Genomic DNA, 19,712 nt, shown 5'->3' with positions numbered 1-19,712 from the left:
GTCATTGTAGGACTCCTACAACTCTATGACTCCCTACGACTGAAAAGAACAATACATAAATCGAGGATCACAGAGCAAAGTGAGGGCGCTATGCCAACTTAACGGTCTCATTTTCACTTCGCTATACGGGGTATCTAGCGGGGACATAGACAGATTCAGTCCTTACATGTTGTACTGTTGTTAACCACTTGGTGTAAGTTTTTGCCGGCTACAGTCTAGCATGCTAGATTCCCCCTGTAATAAAAGTGCTACAACTAACTTGAGCTGATGAGAAGGTTAATTTTGACAACACAAATTTTTGTTTGGGACAGCGTTATTAGATCGAAGAATCGCGGTTGAAAGTGGTTGGGGGGGGGGGGACGTATGGGATTTTGGTGGTCATAGTCAAGTAGTTTCTGCTTGTTACGGCAATGCCAAAATAATTATGAGTAAATCTGTTGGAAATATTAATATGAACAAATAAAATATATGATTTGAGGCATTGCATGGTGATGAGGTATCAATTTGGTTTGCGGTAACATCATGTGTGTATCTACATGCCAGATGGAGTTTGTTCTTTAGAGAACTGCCTTGCTATTATTTTACTAACGCAGAGTAGATTTATCGGATTTTCGGGAGACTTCTAAGTTCGGAAAATAACTGTTATGATTTTATACTACTACCTGGGCGGAAAGTATAGAAAACGGAATGTGAGTATTATGCTCATAAAATATGAGCATGAAAACGTACGTGGTATAAAGAGAAGTAAAGCAGCTTTGATAGTATATATTTTTGAGAAAGTACAAAGTACTGCAGTTATGGAAAAAGATATATTACTTATTCTCCCCATGTGTTTGTTTTCAAACGCTTCTCGGATTGCGTATTCCTCAGAGGATTATTCTTTCTGCATGGACACTAGAACCAGAGTTTCGAGGATAACTCAAAAGCAAAAACACATGTTGAAATAAAATGTTCACAGTTGTACAACTCTGTTATATATAACAGATGTTAAATTTGCATCGGGGTAAATAATGATTTAGCACTGTATACTCAGTACTTACCCAAGTTTTGTGAAAAAAAAAAATCAAAGGACCCCGGTGGGATTCGAACCCACGACTTAAAGCTATCCTAGGGCAGTGTCTTACCAACTAGACCACCGAGACTGCTCGAAAGATGAGGCAGTTCGAATCCTATATTTTAGCAGCGGGTATTATATAATTTAGATGTTAAATTTGCATCGGGGGATAAAGAATAATAATTTTGATTTTTACCCTTCCAAATTGATGTGTGTTACCACTGTATACTCAGTACTTACTGTTTTATACTTTATTATGATTAAAACTGTCCAAAACACCAGAGGATTACAAGGCCTTTAAACATCTTTTCTTGGATATTACTTGAGGTGGTAAGCGCCTAATTGATTTGTTTTACACCAAACATATCAAACAAACATTACAAATAAATTGTCGCGACGAGATATATTATTATTTCATTTGTTATTTTTATGTTTGGGAGAGTGCCTCTCTTTGCCGTCGATGTTTCTGGTTAAATAAAATATACAACTTGGAATACAAATAAAACATTATCAAAATAAAAAACAAAAAGTTACTCTGCGATTTGTCAGGTATTCAGGAGCCGCGATTCGGGTTATTCCCCCATTGCAATGTATGGTCCGCGCAACACATACACCACTAACAGAGGCCCCTTACCGGCTTCCATATAGCACCCTTCTGGTATGACAACCGACTTCACAGTATATCCTTCCCTATCTCTCAACCCTAGCGGTCCTTGCCCCCCTCGCTCAGGGTAAACAAAGCGGCTCCCAAACCATACTGGTGTCTTTCCCAGTAATTAATGCCTTGTTTCGTAATATTGCGAGGGGCCGGGATCGAACTCGGGACCAGTGGCTCATACCAATCCGGAATTCAGAGACAGTACCAGCGCCTAACGAATCGCCCTAGCACGTTGGTGCTTGCCAGATCCGATTTTAATTCTTATAAGGCAAAATAAATCCACGTGCATTGTGGGACGGTCGTTTGATCACTTGGACGTGAACAACAGACCATAACAGACTTAAATTATTCTCTGATAGAAGCACTACCGCACTAGCTCAGTGAGTTAAGATGCAGTAGATGTCATTCTTCAGACGTCATGTCCGAGTTCGAATGCCGGACTCGACACAAAGATCAGATTTTCATTTTAAATTACAGTAATTTTTTTTTTACTTGAAATAAATCAACCAATTAACAACCAAACTAGCCATACTGGAGCAGAAAAAATACTTCAAAATGGACAAGAGTTTTTAAAAGATTTCAAGGTTTAGTACTAATTTATTGAACTGAAGTAGGCCTATTTATTTTTGAAGTAATTCTTTCCAGAATTGTTTAGTTTGTCCATGGTCTTATTTCTTGCAAACTAATGTTTTAACAGCAAATAAAATGTCTGTCCACGCACTTATATGACTTTAAGTTTTCGCTTTAGGATTTGATTCTCTAATATCATGTCTTTTGAGGCAATTTCAAACATTAATACAAAATGTTAACCACCAGCACCCGTGGCGCAATGAGGGTGAGGGCGGTACCAGAACCCTAGCCCCACCCACCCCAAAGAGATCATAAAACACCTCAAAATGAATGGTTCAATACTTAGCCCCACCCCGTGAGTTATGTCTTTGCCCCTGCTTGCACCCCCCTTCCGATTGGAAATGTTTGGTTACGTCAGTGACCACCACTAAGCGAAAAAGTTACCCCCTGTTCCGTAGCATGCTTAGCGAGGAAACTAACCTAAGGAAAAAACTGCTTTACTCTAAACAAGACCAGCATCTGACGTCATGTACTTGTTTTTTTTTAGCGCTACCAAGATACACACTTATAGATAAACACTATAGGGTCACTTTGAAAAGTTCAGGTTTCTTTCGGCAAGTTTGAAAACGTGCACATTCGGTACAAGTTTCCAATTAGATAAGAGGGGCTACAGTTGGAACCCAAGCCTTGGTTACGGAAAGGACATACACAAGAAAAACAGAGGGCGCCCTTAATTGTTGCTGTTAACCGAGCGCGCGCACATGTCTACAAATTGAATTTGATTCACGTACCTGATGTACTCCAGTTGCTCTCTTCCACTTGACCTTCCTTGCCTCACACTGAGATATAAACATCTGGTTTTATGTTCACATTTCTTCTCCTCCCAGTTGAACACTTCTTCAGCTCGGAAAGTCATGCATTCTGTACGAAAATTAACAGACAGGATGCAGGCACGTTGTGTTTACAATGTGGCCATAGAACGCTGGGTCTGGTTCCCTACACATGTGTGATGGGAAAGGGTCTAAATGACAATGAAGGGGCCAAGCTATAGACATGTAGGAATCTACGGTAATACTTTACTTTGACGAATTTTGAAACCCATTCCCCAAGTTGATGATTAGCAAGTTTCATTTAAATAGCATACAGTGTATACATTAAATCGTTGTAATATATAAGTGATATTTTTCAGATTTGACTTGGTCCTTGTTTAAATAAAAACACACAAACAGGCTGACTTTGTTGTGTATTCAAGTCACCAATAACGTACAGTTAAATCTATAGTCAAGTTGTAGTGATGAATTATATTGAGTGTTCTTGGAACAATCGAAATATTTAAAGGTTTTAAAATTCAACTGATCCTTTTTGCTTCCTCTGTGCATGCTCGACGAAAAAAAAATGTCTCTTGCATTTTTTCCCAGACGGCGTTTCTACTCCTCCCCAATGACCGAAACAAAAGCGAGAACGAAACGTCAAAACCCAGAACCAGTCAAAAAACACCAACAATCTCAACAACCAAACAATAGAGTAGTAAAAAAGAACTAAGTATAATGAAATTTTAACTAAGAAGTAAAACAAGATCAACAATAAAGATCAACAAAAACGGAATAACAAAAGGGGCTTAGCTTGCCACTACTGGTCAACAGAAAATAACCACGACGGGAAAACAAAAACCACTTTGTGTCATTCTTATTTATTTGTAACTCAATCATTTCGGCACAGCAATAAGTTATCGCTACTTCAAACAAGCTGGTAAAGAAACCCAACAGGGTTAAATAAAAGAAAACTGTTGAATAACTGAACTTTGTTTGTTTAAATTGAGACCAACCTGAGAATGTTTATACAGACATCTTGACATTATTGACTTTGCTGCAACAGTCGGGTCCCCGACGCCCACAGTGACAATGACAGTTCTTATGCTGATTTCATTAAGTCTGGTTTGCCTTGTTATTGGTATACTGTGGTTTGAATTAAAGACAAATAAAACGGTTGTGTCATGATGGATTGCTTATTGATTGCAGCGACATTAAAACTGTAGTACAATTAATTCAAAAGTGAGCAAGGCACAACAAAATGAGCTAAGAACAGAAAAGTATTGCTTAGCCAAAAATATAACCAGCCAAAGTAACATTAGAAATAGGTTTAGACAGACTTTTGCCCCACTCAATTTATGCCTAGCAAACAATTTTGTCTAGCAGTTTTTCTGCTCAACAGCTTTATGAAGTTGGGCCCTGAAGGTAACATTAACACCAGTGATTAACACCAGCAACGAAACTTTGTGGAATTTTGGCTGGTAATCAGTTTCTGTTAAGCAAGCTTTTTCTATGCTTGGCAACTGTTCAAGATCTATCCTCAATAGATTTGGAATAAGCCAGAGATAAAGTCGGAGAACATTCAGGCTAAAAAAGGGCCCTTTTTAGAACAGCTACAATACACAAACAATTGTTACCTAGTGTGTAAATAAATCAACATTTAATTACTTCACACCCTCAAAATGTTCATTAGAAACTTAAACACGCCTTTCCAATAATACATAAATATTAGCATACATAAAGACTGATTATGTACAAGATTTTTAAAGGAAGGGGCGTAGTCAAATCTTCCAGATTTCATGAAACATTTGGTTATTTGAAGAATACATTCATTCCAATCCTCTAGTATTAAAGAAACATATCATAAAGGGATGGTGCATCATTGGTTATTGGAAGAGTACATTCATTCCAATCCTCTAGTTTTCAAGAACCATATCTTAAAGGGGTTGTACATCATTGGTTATTGGAAGAGTACATTCATTCCCATCCTCTAGTTTTCAAGAAACATATCTTAAAGGGGTTGTACATCGTTAGTTTTTGGAAGAATACATTTATTCCACTCCTCTAGTATTCAAGAAACATATCATGAAGGGTTAGTTATTGGAAGAGTACACCATTCCAATCCTCTAGTATTAAAGAAACATATCAGAAAAGGATGGTACATCATTGGTTATTGGAAGAGTACATCCATTCCAATCTTCTAGTATTCAAGAAAAATATAAGTTATAAGAATTCTCAAAATATAGGTCTTTAATATTCACACCGAAACTAGGGTTAAATTTTAGATGGGCACAAAGGGGTGCACAATGCCCTGCACATCAACAAATATTACAGCACTGTGCTATAATGCAAAACATTATTGATCATCAGCTGCCTTAAATTTACATATATTTGTCAATTAACTTTATTCTCATGATCAAACACTGCTTGTATAATATTATTTTGTTCTTTATAAAGTCACCTTTGGATCAATAACTGTTTGAATTTGAACATTCTAAAAGTTGCCCTTTTAGCCCAATTCACCTGATGTCATCATCACAATAATATTGGTTGTGCCTTTTTGTTGTCAATGTTCCTGTTTGTTACACAATACGCTGTGCACTTTAGGCAATGAGGCCTTTACAGTCTTACCATAACTTGTATGTGCAATTTGATTCCCAAAAGCAAGGGTGAGTGTAGCCCTGGCGGTCTTACACTTTCGTATTGTACTACAGTGACGTCCTGGATATCAGGGTACATTTCTGGGGCAGAAAATGTTCACAGCTTCATAACTCAAATCTTACCTGCAGGAAGCCAATTTCAAAAGATTCACATTCCATATTTTTCTGCGGTGGGTTTTGATCCCAATATATTTTCACAAATCCGTCATTTTCATGAAATAATGCAGCTCCCAACGTTAAGGAATCCCATTTTTGTTCGTACACTCACAGTCTGCTGGTGTATGCAATTGACGCAGAGCAGCATGACGCGCATATATTGCGTTCTGTTGCGTGTTAATGCTGTGCAGTCAAGATACGGTGACCACAGATACAGAATTAAAATAATAAGATCGGCCGCACGTACATACGCAGGTTCTGGCATGGGACCGCCGTTGGCCTATCTACCGTGTTCATTTTATGTGCGTTGCCGGCAGCACGCGACTTGTTGCCGTCAGCACTTGACATTTAGCGCGTCCAAACCTACCTCCTGTGTTCATTTTATGTGCGTCGCCTTTCGAACGTGACTTTTTTATCGCGTCCATGTCGAACCAAAACTTTTTCTAGACAGGCAATGGCGCATGTGTACGCGCGGCTGATCTAGTTATTCTGTTCTATATCTATGACGGTGACCAAGAATTCATGTGTCTCTTCTTGCGTCTTGCACGCGAATGTATACGCGCACAGCAGCAGACAACACTGTGAGAGAGTTCGATCAAACAGGAATTTCTTAGCGTTGGCAGCTGCATTATTTCACAAAAATGCCGGATTTGTGAGAAATATATGAGGACCAAAATCCACCACAGAAAAATGTATGCCGCCATGGAATGTGAATCTGTTGAAATTAGTGGCTTAATGCAGGTAAGATTTTACTGATGAGGCCTTGAAAATTTTCCGCCCCCAAAATAAGACTCTGTATCTGTGTACAGAGGAAGAGTCCTGTAAATAGGGCTAGGGTGAGTGCTGCAGACAGCAGCTGCATGTGGCATACATGGGATCAACACTCAATACTCATTATTAAATACTCACTGCTTCACTGCTACTGTAATATCAGAGGTGTCTGCATCATCCACTTTGGTTGAGATAGTTAGGATCCTGTTACTGCAGTGGCCTTCTCAGCTACAGCAGTTTTCTGAGCGATGGCTGTGGAGTACTTTGGGGTCCATGGTACGCCTTCACTGCTACTGTAATATCAGAGGTGTCTGCATCATCAACTTTGGTTGCGATAGTTAGGATCCTGTTACTGCAGTGGCCTTCTCAGCTACAGCAGTTTTCTGAGCAATGGCTGTGGAGTACTTTGGGGTCCATGGTACGCCTTCACTGCTACTGTAATATCAGAGATGTCTGCATCATTGACCTCAGATGAGATTGTTGAGATTTCAAATCCAATTCCCGCAGCACAAACTCAGTTATTGGTTGATGCATGAACAGCTTCATCCAGATTCCAGTCACAGACTCAAACCCTGGGGCTCTCCTCTCACTTAAACTGCAGCAATAATCTCAGCCATCTCGTTTGACTTCTGGCCGGAGTTGCAACCAATGAGTACCCCTGGCACCACAGTCCACAGCCTGCTTGGTTCCCTGACGACCATACTTAGATTCTTGATACTATCAGTTTCTTTGTCAACCTGTGAAAATAGAGAAGCATTTATATTAATATTAATATTAAAGTCTTATAAAGAACACGTATCTACCAACAAGGAATTCAAGGCGCCTGTGATATACATTTTAAGAGAAAGATAGGTTTTGAAGTTATGAATTCTGAGACCCAACTATGTAGCACCTTATAAGGGTTGACAAGGTGCTACACGGCATACAGCAGCCACAGCCAGGAACACCAGGGTGAACCCCGTCTCTGATCAACAAGTGCACTGGGGTCTTTTACATGCATTAAACAACACACTGAACCAATGGCTTTACGTCCCATCCCATGGACGAAGCAATGGTTAATTGTCTTGCTTAAGGACAAAAGTGTCACAACAGGGACTCGAACCCACACTCTGTTGATCAGAAACAACAGAGTTTGAATTTCGTGCTGTTAACCATGCGGCCACAACACTTCCATGGACTAAAGGCTAGCTTAAAAATAAAACATTTTAAAATTTTAAAGATTCAACTTTGTACCTTAAAGGCAGTGGACAATCCTCTGGCAATTACTCAAAATAATTATTAGCATCAAACCCGACTTGGTATCGAGTAACGCGGAGAGGTTGATGGTATAAAATATTGTGAGAAACGGTTCCCTCTGAAGTGACATAGTTTTTGAGAGAGAAGTAATTTTCCATGAAGTTGATTTCGAGACCTCAGATTTAGAATTTGAGGTCTCGAAATCAACTATCTAAAAGCACACAACTTTATGTGACAAGGGTGTTTTTTCTTTCATTATTATCTCGCAAATTCGACAACAAATTGAGCAGTTTTTTATTATTTTATGCACATGTTGAGATACACCAAGTGAGAAGACTGGTCTTTGACAATTACCAATAGTGTCCATGTCTTTAATAGAAAAGACGACAGTTTTAATTTAACAGTTTCGTGTATTCATTTTTGTTGTGATAAGAAAACAAGTATGACATTAAGTAGGACTTTAAACTTTGCATAGTGGAAACACGATATAGTACAGATTTGCGGTAACACCATGTAATGATAATCTCTAAATGAGCATACTGATCGAATCGTCGAGTTAAAACCATAGGTGCTTTTCAGAACCACCCCAACTCATTTAGAGATTACATGGTGTTACCGCAAACCTTTACTTTATACATGTAAGTATGACATTGCAACTGTCACAAGTTCATACCTTATCATATAACCTGGGCTCAAGTTCACAAAGAGTCAGGACTAGTCCTAACTTAGGACTTTGTCCTTGGAGATATTTAACACTTAAGGCCAGTCATAAGTTAGGAAGAGAAAATCGTGCCAACTCGAGATAAGACTATTCTTAATTCTTTGTGAAATCCACCCTGGGTCTCACTGATGCAATAAATCCATAGTTATTGTGTATTCTTTTCTACAGAAATGAACTTTGTTTTCCACAAAATGAGCATTAATTGTGGATATATTTCCCTCATCAATTTCGTGATGCAGTCTCCTCATACTTCATCATCTGTCATGTAGTTCACATCCTTCTTCTCGCTGAAGGTATGATGCATTGATATTAACTGTTGGGGTCATGATGTTTGAGAATGAGGTTAGATTGGTAGACTAGAATGATAAGTTGCTTCAATAATGTTTGACAACAAGAATAACAACTAAGACAGGGATAGATTGTGATACAAGCTTGAACAGCAAGGAACAAAAGAGGTCCACATAATGTATAGCATTGAAGCTACACGAACTTTCAAATGTCAACACATTAATTTTTACAATGTTCAAGAATATGTTTTTTCTTAAATTAGAAAAAGCGATATCCAATGAGTTTGTGCACCACAAAGTAAATACCAAATGCCACCTCTTGTTATATAAATCATTATCATTATCCACAGTTAACCAATACGATTCAAACTTGCTCCTTGTCACTGGGTGAGCTCATTGGACTAGCAGTTAAGATCTACGCTAGAATGAGGAAGGTGGACTACCATCTCAACTGCCTCAGTATTTCGATATGATTCAAACTTGCTCCTTGTCACTGGGTGAGTTCATTGGCCTAGCAGTTAAGATCTACTCTAGAATGAGGAAGGTGGAATTCCAATCTCAAACTGCCTCAGTATTTCAATATGATTCAAACTTGCTTCTTGTCACTGGGTAAGCTCATTGGCCTAGCAGCTAAGATCTACTCTAGAATGAGGAAGGTGGAATTCCAATCTCAAACTGCCTCAGTATTTTAATATGATTCAAACTTGCTCCTTGTCACTGGGTGAGTTCATTGGCCTAGCAGTTAAGATCTACTCTAGAATGAGGAAGGTGGAATTCCAATCTCAAACTGCCTCAGTATTTTAGTATGATTCAAACTTGCTCCTTGTCACTGGGTGAGCTCATTGGCCTGACAGTTAAGATCTACTCTAGAAAGAGGAAGGAGGACTACCATCTCACATGCCTCAGTATTTCGATATGATTCAAACTTGCTCTTTGTCACTGGGTGAGCTCATTGGCCTAGCAGTTAAGATCTACTCTAGAATAAGGAAGGTGGACTACCATCTCAACTGCCTCAGTATTTCAATATGATTCAAACTTGCTGCTTGTCACTGGTTCAGCTCATTGGCCTAGCAGTTAAGATCTACTCTAGAATGAGGAAGGTGGACTACTATCTCATCTTTTTCAGTATTTCAATGATTCAAACTTGCTCCTTGTCACTGGGTGAGCTAATTGGCCTAGCAGTTAAGATCTAGCAGTTAAGATCTATGCTTAAAGAATATTTGTAAGCAATACCCTAAGCAGCAGAATGTTATTTGACAGTGGATTTGTCTGCACTCCTATTTCTTGACTCTAAGACACACCACATGGTTCCTCTCATACCTGATTACTTTGGTTTAGTTCATGCTCCAGCAGTGACATCATCTGCTTCAGCTTTAGACTCCCACACTCCTCATCCTCAAGACACTGAACTAGACTTGAGTTCTCCTTCTGTAAAGAACAAAGATGAGAAAGAGGGTAGATGATTAGAAAGTGAAATCCAGTAGAATTCCAACCATTGATGATCCTTACACCATGTTCAGAATCTCGTTCATGAGAACCATCTTCTATCTGAGGTTTATTTGACTCTCCACAGGACTCTGAAAGCAGTGAGTATACAGCGCTTATCACACATGAATGAGAGGGTCAAACTACAATAAGATTATTCATTATCCCAGCCAGGCTATCATGGGCAGCGCTATATTGATACTTCTCTTCACTAAACCCTAGGAAGGGATGAGCTGCAAAACATCGATGAATGGCTACATTTGAATTGGTTTGTAGGGTAGTTTCGGTTCAATAAGCTCAAATTTCAAAATTTTAGCTTGATCTGCTGATTGGTCGCGCTACGGCACACTCTTCCTCATGTAATTTATTACTTGATTTGTTTTACTTCAGAAAAGATGTGAGCTCCTTCAAGATCTATAAAGTAACTTCAATAATTCCTAAACATTTTTAATTAAGGAAATATCTCTAAGCTCAGAGCAGTTTGTACAAGACAATCAAAGTGTATGAGGGAGAAAGAAAATCTTCACTTGACAGCAACAATAATAGAGTAAGAATCATCTGCAGATTTATTGACAATGTGAAAAGTTTGGAATATACTTTGCTTTAGAGATAGAGTAGCATTAATCCAACCAATTTGTCATGAGCAATAATCCACTGCAACATCTTAAGATACAGATCAAACTTACTCAAACAAACTCAAACTAAACTACTTTTTCATGCACTATCAACAGCGTCAACCAGTCTTGATTATCAAGTAAAATGTACTCCCAATATGGGTCAAAAAGCAAACTCATACAGTAAGTCTTAAAGGCAGTGGACACTATTGGTAATTACTCAAAATAATTATTAGCGTAAAACCTTTCTTGGTGACAAGTAATGGGGAGAGATTGATGATATAAAACAAAGTGAGAAATGGCTCCCTCTGAAGTGCCATAGTTTTTCGAGAAAGACCAATTGTCCACGAATTTGATTTCGAGACCTCAAGTTTAGAACTTGTGGTCTCAAAATCAACCATCTAAACGCACACAACTTTGCGTGACTAGGGAGTTTTTTTCTTTCATTATTATCTCACAACTTCTATGACCGATTGAGCTCAAATTTTCATAGGTTAGTTATTTTCTGCATATGTTGAGATACACCAACTGTGAAGGTTAGTCTTTGACAATTACCAATAGTGTCCACTGCCTTTCCAATAATTTTTGATCATAAAACAAACCTGTCTCTTAAAGGGAAGATACACGTTTGGTAATTACTCAAAGCAAATATTAACTTAAAAACTGACTTGGTAACGTGCATTTGAGAGCAGTTGATAGTATAAATAATAAAGGAATTCTAGCTAGAAGTCTTTTATTCCTGTCTGAAAGCAAACACATCTGTCTAACAAGGGTGTTTTTTGTTTCATAATTTACTCGCAACTTCGATGACCGATTGAGCCCAAATTTTCACAGGCTTGTTATTTTATGCCTATGTTGGGATACACCAAGTGAGAAGACTGGTCTTTGACAATAACCAAATGTGTACCTTCCCTTTAACATAAAAGCAAATCCAGATAATTGGAAGTATCAGCAATACAACTACTTCTAATAGCTTTATAACACAATAGCTTTATAACACAGTCTTGATTATACAATGAAACTAAAGTTAACTTCAAACTTTTCTATATATACACCCCTTCTCATTTTGATAAGTGCACTGGGTTCTTTTACATGTGAACACAACACATGGGACCAACGGCTTTACGTCCCATCCGAAAAATGAAGCAATGGTTAAGTGTCTTGGTTAAGGGCACAAGTGTCACGACTGGGGGATTCGAACCCACACTCTGCTAATCAGAAACACCAGAGTTTGAAATCTTTGCTCTTAACCACTTGGCCAAGACACTTCTACAGAAAACAATCTTGATTATACAATGAAACTAAAGTTACTCCTTTATTTTAGGTAAATACCAAACTCATATAAATGATGTATAAAGTGTTTGTATTTATATGACTTGATCATAATGTACACCTGTTCCTTAAAGGCACTGGACACGTTTTGTAATGTTAAAGACCAGTATTCTCACTTGGTGTATCCCAACATATGCATAACATAACAGACCTGTGGAAATTTGGGCTCAACTGGTCATCGAATTTGCAAGAGAATAAAGAAAGAAAATGCACCCTTGTTGCAACACTTTGCATACTTTCAGATGTGTAAAACAAGGCTTTAGACCTAAAGTAGTTCAGTATTTTAGAGAGAAAAAATACCTCTGTCTCTAAAACCATGTTACTTCAGAGGGATCTGTTACCCACAAGGTTTTGTACAATCAACAGCTCTCCATTGCTCGTTACCAAGTAAGTTTTTATGCCAACAATTTGTTTGAGTAATTGCTAAAAGTGTCCAGTGCAATTAACATAAAAGCAAATCAAGATAGTTGGAACTTGGAAGTAATAAAATTGCTTCCACTATTAACTACAGAAAACTATCTTGATTATACAATGAAACTAAAGTAAACTCCTTTCATAGGTTAATATCAAACTCATATACATGTAAGATGTATGTAGTATTTGTATTTATATGACTTGATAATAATGTACACATGTTTCTTAAGATCAAAGCAATTATAGTTAATTGGAAGAATCATTAATAATAATAATAATATCCAAGGCACTGAGTTTATACAAACTTTCGGAAAGATAGGTTATTGCAGTGATGAATTCTGAGAACCAATTATGTAGCACCTTATAAGGGTTTACAAGGTGCTACAGCGCATACAGCAGCCACAGCCAGGAACACCAGGGCGAACCCCTTCTCTTTTCGATAAGTGCACTGGGTTCTTTTACATGCGCTACACAACACATGAGACCAATGACTTTTACGTCCCAACAAAGGACGAAGCAATGGTTAAGTGTCTTGCTTAAGGACACAGGTGTCGCGGCTGGGGATTCAAAACCACACTCTGCTGATCAGAAACACCAGAGTCTGAATTCGGTGCTCATAACCGCTCGGCGGTTAAGTTCAATTGTCAAATGAAGATATAAGAATACAACAATCTACATTTTTAGTAATTACCAATAGTGTCAAGTACATAAAACCATATAAACACAGATCAAACCTAGTTTGAAACATTAACTAAACTACTGTCTATATGAACTAACCACAGATAAACAATCTTAGTCCAGTAAAATTTACTCCCAATAAAGGTCAAACAGCAAAAACAGTTTATTTATCTTTACATCACTTTACACATGTTCCTTAACATCAAACCAAATTCAGATAGTTCAACAAACCAGCCAAAAACTTCTTTTTACTAACTACAGAAAAAAACTTGATTATAGAAAATAGACTTAACTTCCTTCATTGGTTAATACCAAACAAATGTTTATATTTATATGACTTGATCATAATGTACACTTGTTTCTTAACATCAAAGCAATCACAGTCAATTGGAAGAATCATTTTTAATAACAAGTTCAATTGTCAAATGAAGATATAGGAATACAACAATCTACATAGACCATTAAGAAGTTATGTCATCAGAAACTTTGATCAATTCAGTGAACAATGGTGTTTATTGATTCAGAGTCAAATATTTCTACTTCTACTTTTTCCACACTATGATCAGACAACCCTCCTACTGATATACCATTGAAAACCATTCAAAATTCACGAACCCCATCGTTTTTGTACACACATGGCAGTACCATTTGAGCAGGGTTGATGAAAATAAGCTGTACTACCACTCAAAACCATTCAGATGGTTTTGAGCTGTGCATACACTGTACCTGTGTGCATTACCATAGCCGAGTGGTTTCAGATGGTCAGCAAGCTGTTAAACAAATCCTGTAGTGTCTATGACATAGTGTATGGTAACCTCGTGTAGCCAGGGACAGATTGGTCACCCCACACCGCCTGGTATTTCTCAGTCAAGACATAGTGGGATCTTTGATGCACCACTTAAAACAATCCTCATAGGATTCTGTACCAGCTGCACCACCATTCGAAACCATTTGGAGAACCAACTGTGTGCACAGTTATCATACCATTCCAAACCATTCACTTGAATTGTTTCAAATGGTGTATCAACTTGTTACAAAAAGGCACCGATTGTAGGAGGGTTGTATCTACAAGAGCAAACCTGCTTCACAGTTGCCCTGTACTCTAAGAACTCCAAACTCAAAACTGACCCTGACTCTAGATTCAATTAGACCTGACCCATGTTTGGATCAATCTGACCTACATTCAGGGTCATCCAGGAGTATTTAGAGTGCTTAGTATAAAGCCATCCAGCTTACCAGGGAAGTTGGGGGTACTCCATGTTTACTCATCCTGACTCTAGATCCAATTAGATCTGTACTCCATGTTTACTCATTCTCAGATTGTAATGTCAGTAGGTTGGTCAACAACTACATACCAGTAGGATTTCATCAGAGCTACATGTAGAATCAAGTTCAGTTTGATGAACTAAAAAATATCGGTCTAGTCATAAATTACCAAAGAGCCGACTAGTCACACTTTAGAAACAATTCCAAATGTGTTTTCAGTTGATGTCTGTTGCAAAGTCTTTCTGGTAATTGTTTAAAAATTGGTATCAGAGGTGACCTTTCAATGCTCCTCATTATTTTGGCTGATCTGCAATTTTGTTTGCTTACTATTATATTCAACAACTAATACCACAAAAGTATTACATTAGAATCCAATACAATTAGGCCATACAACATAACATAAACAATAAACAAGGTAATCCATTGTTCCTTTGCAAGTCAACCATGATGTTTATAAAATGAATTCTGCTCAACTAGCACAGCATGTTATACTTCTGATTACAAATCAATGAAGTAGACTTTGTAAATCTTTTTAATAGACACTTGACTAATGTCACATTAGTACTTTTCCGAGTGGTCAGAAATCTTTTAAGAACCACAAACTACCCATAAATGTTTGAATGACGTCCAAGTTTATACTGAAAAGCTTTGAATTACTCTCCAATTTCATAAACAATAGAGGGCAAAGGCTGGTATTAAACATTTATTATTGAAATTTTAAGGTGATTTAAGACAAAATCTACCATAAAACATCAAATAAATCAACTCAAATTATTTCCAGTGAGAGCCTGCATGTCCATTCACATGTCCAAATATTTGTTGGTGTTTTAAGAAAAGTTAAATAAACTTTAAGAGTTCACTACAATTAGGTTTGGATTAACCAATTGTGTGGATGTTTTACTGATAAATTGATTGACCTCAATGTGAGCTTCTAATTTTAAATTGATAAGATTATTGTTTGATTAAAGAATGAATAACACACAACTTTTACAACTCTAGATTTATTTTTAATTGAGCTGTATGGACATTCTGTATGGACATTTCATGTCAATGTACATGTTGAACTACTCTCCAATTTCATAAAAACAGGAGGGCAAAGGCTGGTAACATTTCTCATGGAAGAATCTGAGGGTGATTTAGGAAAACAAATAACTTGTAGGTGTTTTAAGAAAAGTTAATTAAACATTACTAAGAGTTCACTACGTTTAGGTTTGAAATAAGACAATTGTGTGGATGTTTTACTGATATTATTGATCAATTGAACTGATAAGATTATTGCTTGATTAAACACACATCTTTTTGAATTCTAGATTGATTTTCATTGAGCTGTATGGACACACTGTGGTCATTACATGTCAATGTACATGTTGTACTTGTAGCATTTATTTCTCTTACCAGTATCATCATAATCAGATAACATTACACCTTGTTATAAATCTTTACTGAACTGTCAGCCACTGCAAGCTGCTGACCATCTGATGTCAATGATATTCCACCTGGGTTGTACAGACCCTGAACAATACAGCTGAGAAATCTACCCCGAGTGTCATACTGATGAATATGACTAGTGTTAAACCCATTCCACACTGCAATGTAGATAGCTGAGCTGTCACAGCATACACCTCTGCAGTTTTGAACTGGTTGACTATCGATCTTTGGATAGATGCTAAGTGTACCACCATCGACTCCAACAATGTCTACTTGAATGCCCCCACCGAATACAACTCTGTCCTTGTTGTCAATGGCCAAGTACAAAGGTCTAGTCTGAACTGAAACAGTGTCTATGAGTGAACCATCACTGGATCTGTGTTTAGTTATAACTGACCTCTTCGCATCCCCGACCATGATTGTATCCTTTATGACTGCTACACTGTGGAGGTGTACTGATGTCTTGCCCACCTCACTATGAGGCACTGTGTGGAATTTAAACATCTTCTTGCCTTTCCTATTGTACATCTTGACAGAGTTGGTCTCATCTACAATCACTAACTGATTCTTGAATGCAGCAATAGACTCTGGACCTGAAAAACAAATAAACAAATGGATAGGACTCAATCCAATGATCATTCATTCGCAAATTACTTTCAATCTATTTAATTTGATGATTGTGAAAAATGCAAAAGAGATGTTTGCTTTATTAATTTTTTTCCTATATTAGAAAAGTCAGTATTACTTTGCTAGTAACTCACAAAGCACCTACGTGCAACTTTGAAATACAGTAGGACAATAAACAGTAATCTGTTCATACTAGCAAGGTGACTACTATCAAGAGAACTTTGGTTTTGAAGATAGTCTTGTTAACTTTTATTTCCAGTCTTTACTTAAAATGAATTACCTTAATAACATTAATTGTTGTTATTTATTCATTCATTTACAAATAGAAACTTCTTTGTTGATGGTGTTGAATAGAAGAATGTAAATCTTCAGAATGACAGTAGATAAGAGTGAATTCAGTGATCGTGTAGAAAGTATGTATAACAACAGCACTAGCCTGCAAGGTCAATTAATCAATCTCAACATTGGAACTGATTTAAAACAAAATAAAATGAACCCAGGCAATACATGGCGGAGTGAACAAAAAACTGAGATATTATAATTGTTTGAATTATAAATATAAAAAAACCATTTAAAACCTATGTGGGGGACCAAAGGGGCCTTGCAACCAAACAGGTCCCTCACTGCAGGGTTTTAAAGATTGACTTGAGTTGATCAATTTGATTAAACTTTTTCAGATTTGGTTTCAGTTTTGGACAGTAGTGACTTATTTTCATTGTTCGACTGACAACTAATCAACTGCAGCTTTTATAACTGTTTGAACTGAGAGTTACAGCATAAATACACCTCTAACTAACGAATTAAATTGTAAAGGACTTACGTTTTGGTAGGTTGATTATTTTCTTCTGTTGTCCTGTAGTGTCGTAGATTACCACTCTGCTATTCATGTAGTCTGCCACTGCCATCTCATCCCCAGGTAAGGAGGCATCAACATCCACAAGCATACCGATTTCTTTACCATACTCCAAAGAAAGCTCCCACCTTGACCCCTTCATAATCAGATTACCAAGGGAGATGTCACAAACATCTGGAGTGAATCTCAGATGGGAAAGGGTCAGATCTATCTTGGGTTGATTTTGATCTCTGAGTACCTTCAAGTCCTGACTGATAGTAGAATAGACTGCACAGAGGTCAGGAGCTAATGAATTCTTGCTGACATCTTTGGCAGTCTGCAGTGATTGCTGTATTTGCTGCAAGTTCACACTCACTGCTTGCTCAAATTCCTCCAATTTCTTGTTCCGATCTTTAAGGATGGTTTTTATTTCATCCATGATGCGACTCTCTTGAGCTGTTACCTCAGCCCTGATCTCATCAGCTCTGTTCCTCAAGTCTGCCATGGTTCTCTTAGCTGCAATGTTTAGGTTGTCTTTCATTGTTGAGGCAGTTGCTTGAGATTGTTCAAGCTTCTTCATGGTTTCTTCATGGGGAGTAAAGAGTTGAGCCAATGACTGTTTGTATGTGGATGAGGTTTGGTTGCAGTCAATATACTCATGTTGTGGTTTACAGTGATCTATGACAGTACAAACTTGGCAAATCATCACATCACATGTTGTACAGTAGAACCACATCACTTCACCTTCATGAGTTTGGCATTCTGGACGGCGTTTTCGTTTTCTGTCTTTGCTTGGAATCTTCCCATCACTAATGTCTTTCAAAGTGTTTACTGTGTGGCTTTTCTGGTGCACTTGGTAGCAGTTTGCACAAAAGATCGCAGGGCAGTCAAAACAGAAATGAGTTGCCTCATTTTTGTCCTTACATAGTTTACAAACCCACTGGTTGTCTTCAGATAAGCTGACCAGCTTCAGTTGATCTGCAAAACGAGTTATGTTGAAGTTAGTCTTGAGAGCTTGAACATCTTTCTGATGAAGTTGTGTCTTTTTTAGACACACGGGACAAATAAGCATCGTAGCATCTTTGTAGTTGGTAGACTGGTATTTCTGCAAACAGGTTTTACAGAAGCTGTGTGGACAGTCAAGAACTCTGGGATCATTATATTGCTCGAAGCAAATACCACACTCCAGATGTTTCTGGACAATTTTCTGAAGAGCTGAAACCTTTGATGGGTTTGACGAAGCCATTTTATCTGAAAACAAGGACAAAGGAGCAAAACATTACTTTTAAATAAGAAAAGCATTTAGTTTATGAAAACAACGTCTTTAAACTTACAGATTATGGCATCAAAACAAATCTCCGAAAAAAGGCGTTTGGAAAAAATGCTTCAAAGGAAGACAGAAAGGCATTTAACCAGGCTGTTAAAACGCACAACTTCCTCAAAAAACTTGAGGAAAATAAACGTAAACAAAGCACTTCCAGACTTCACGAAACCCAATACCGGAAAAACTTTTGGAAGTTTGCTCAAAAGTGTGTGGATGGGACTCTGGATAAGAAACCAGAGGTACCAACGTTTACCGATCTGCACGCTAACACATACTTCCCCTACAAGTATGGAAATCCACACCCCATTGATCTACAGGCACTTAATTGGTTCCCCTATCTACCAATACACGACAAGTACTTTTCTGTTCAACCATTTAACCTCGATCCGGTTCGTCCCAAGGATGTCAAAGCTACTCCGAGTAAAAAAAGTGCTACTTCTGCGCCTGGCCCAGACGGCATCATGTATGGCATCCTTCGCAAGCTTCCAGCTACCCATCACATCTTAGCGACAATTTTCACAAAACTCTTAAACACTGGGGATCCCCCTCAGAGCTGGTCAAACAGTTACCCTTATCTACAAGGCAGGTGATACAACCGATCCTAAAAACTTCCGGATGATCGCACTGACGTCATGTGTGGGGAAACTTTTCCATCAAATCTTGTCAGAAAGAATTTCATCGTATTATGTTACGTAACGACTTGCTTGACTCTAGTGCATAAAAAGCCTTCCTAAAGGGCATCAATGGGTGCACAGAGCACTCGTTCGTCAGGAATGAACTCATTGCAACT

At 37.8% G+C, this 19,712-nt stretch overlaps 2 protein-coding genes across 2 annotated transcripts in view; both read right to left on the bottom strand.

Annotated features, from left to right (window-relative positions):
• Positions 1 to 6,556: 6,556 nt before the first annotated feature.
• The window catches only part of LOC139936369 (uncharacterized), a 56,745-nt gene continuing 43,589 nt past the window's right edge, over positions 6,557 to 19,712 (bottom strand). The window contains exons 5-6 of the mRNA XM_071931178.1: positions 10,243 to 10,350; positions 6,557 to 7,415 (exon numbers count right to left, since the gene is read on the bottom strand). Coding sequence (XP_071787279.1) covers positions 7,269 to 7,415; positions 10,243 to 10,350 — 255 coding nt within the window. The 3' untranslated portion in view covers positions 6,557 to 7,268. The remainder of the gene's footprint in view (positions 7,416 to 10,242; positions 10,351 to 19,712) is intronic.
• LOC139936548 (uncharacterized) overlaps positions 14,694 to 19,712 on the bottom strand; it is a 32,568-nt gene continuing 27,549 nt past the window's right edge. The window contains exons 7-8 of the mRNA XM_071931377.1: positions 17,587 to 18,849; positions 14,694 to 16,732 (exon numbers count right to left, since the gene is read on the bottom strand). Of these exons, the coding sequence (XP_071787478.1) occupies positions 16,131 to 16,732; positions 17,587 to 18,849 (1,865 nt within the window). The 3' untranslated portion in view covers positions 14,694 to 16,130. The remainder of the gene's footprint in view (positions 16,733 to 17,586; positions 18,850 to 19,712) is intronic.

Source organism: Asterias amurensis, chromosome 4 (assembly GCF_032118995.1).
Source record: "Asterias amurensis chromosome 4, ASM3211899v1".
Lineage (NCBI taxonomy): Eukaryota > Metazoa > Echinodermata > Asteroidea > Forcipulatida > Asteriidae > Asterias > Asterias amurensis.
Note: the sequence above shows the minus strand (reverse complement) of the source record. Positions and strands in the feature narration are given on the sequence as shown.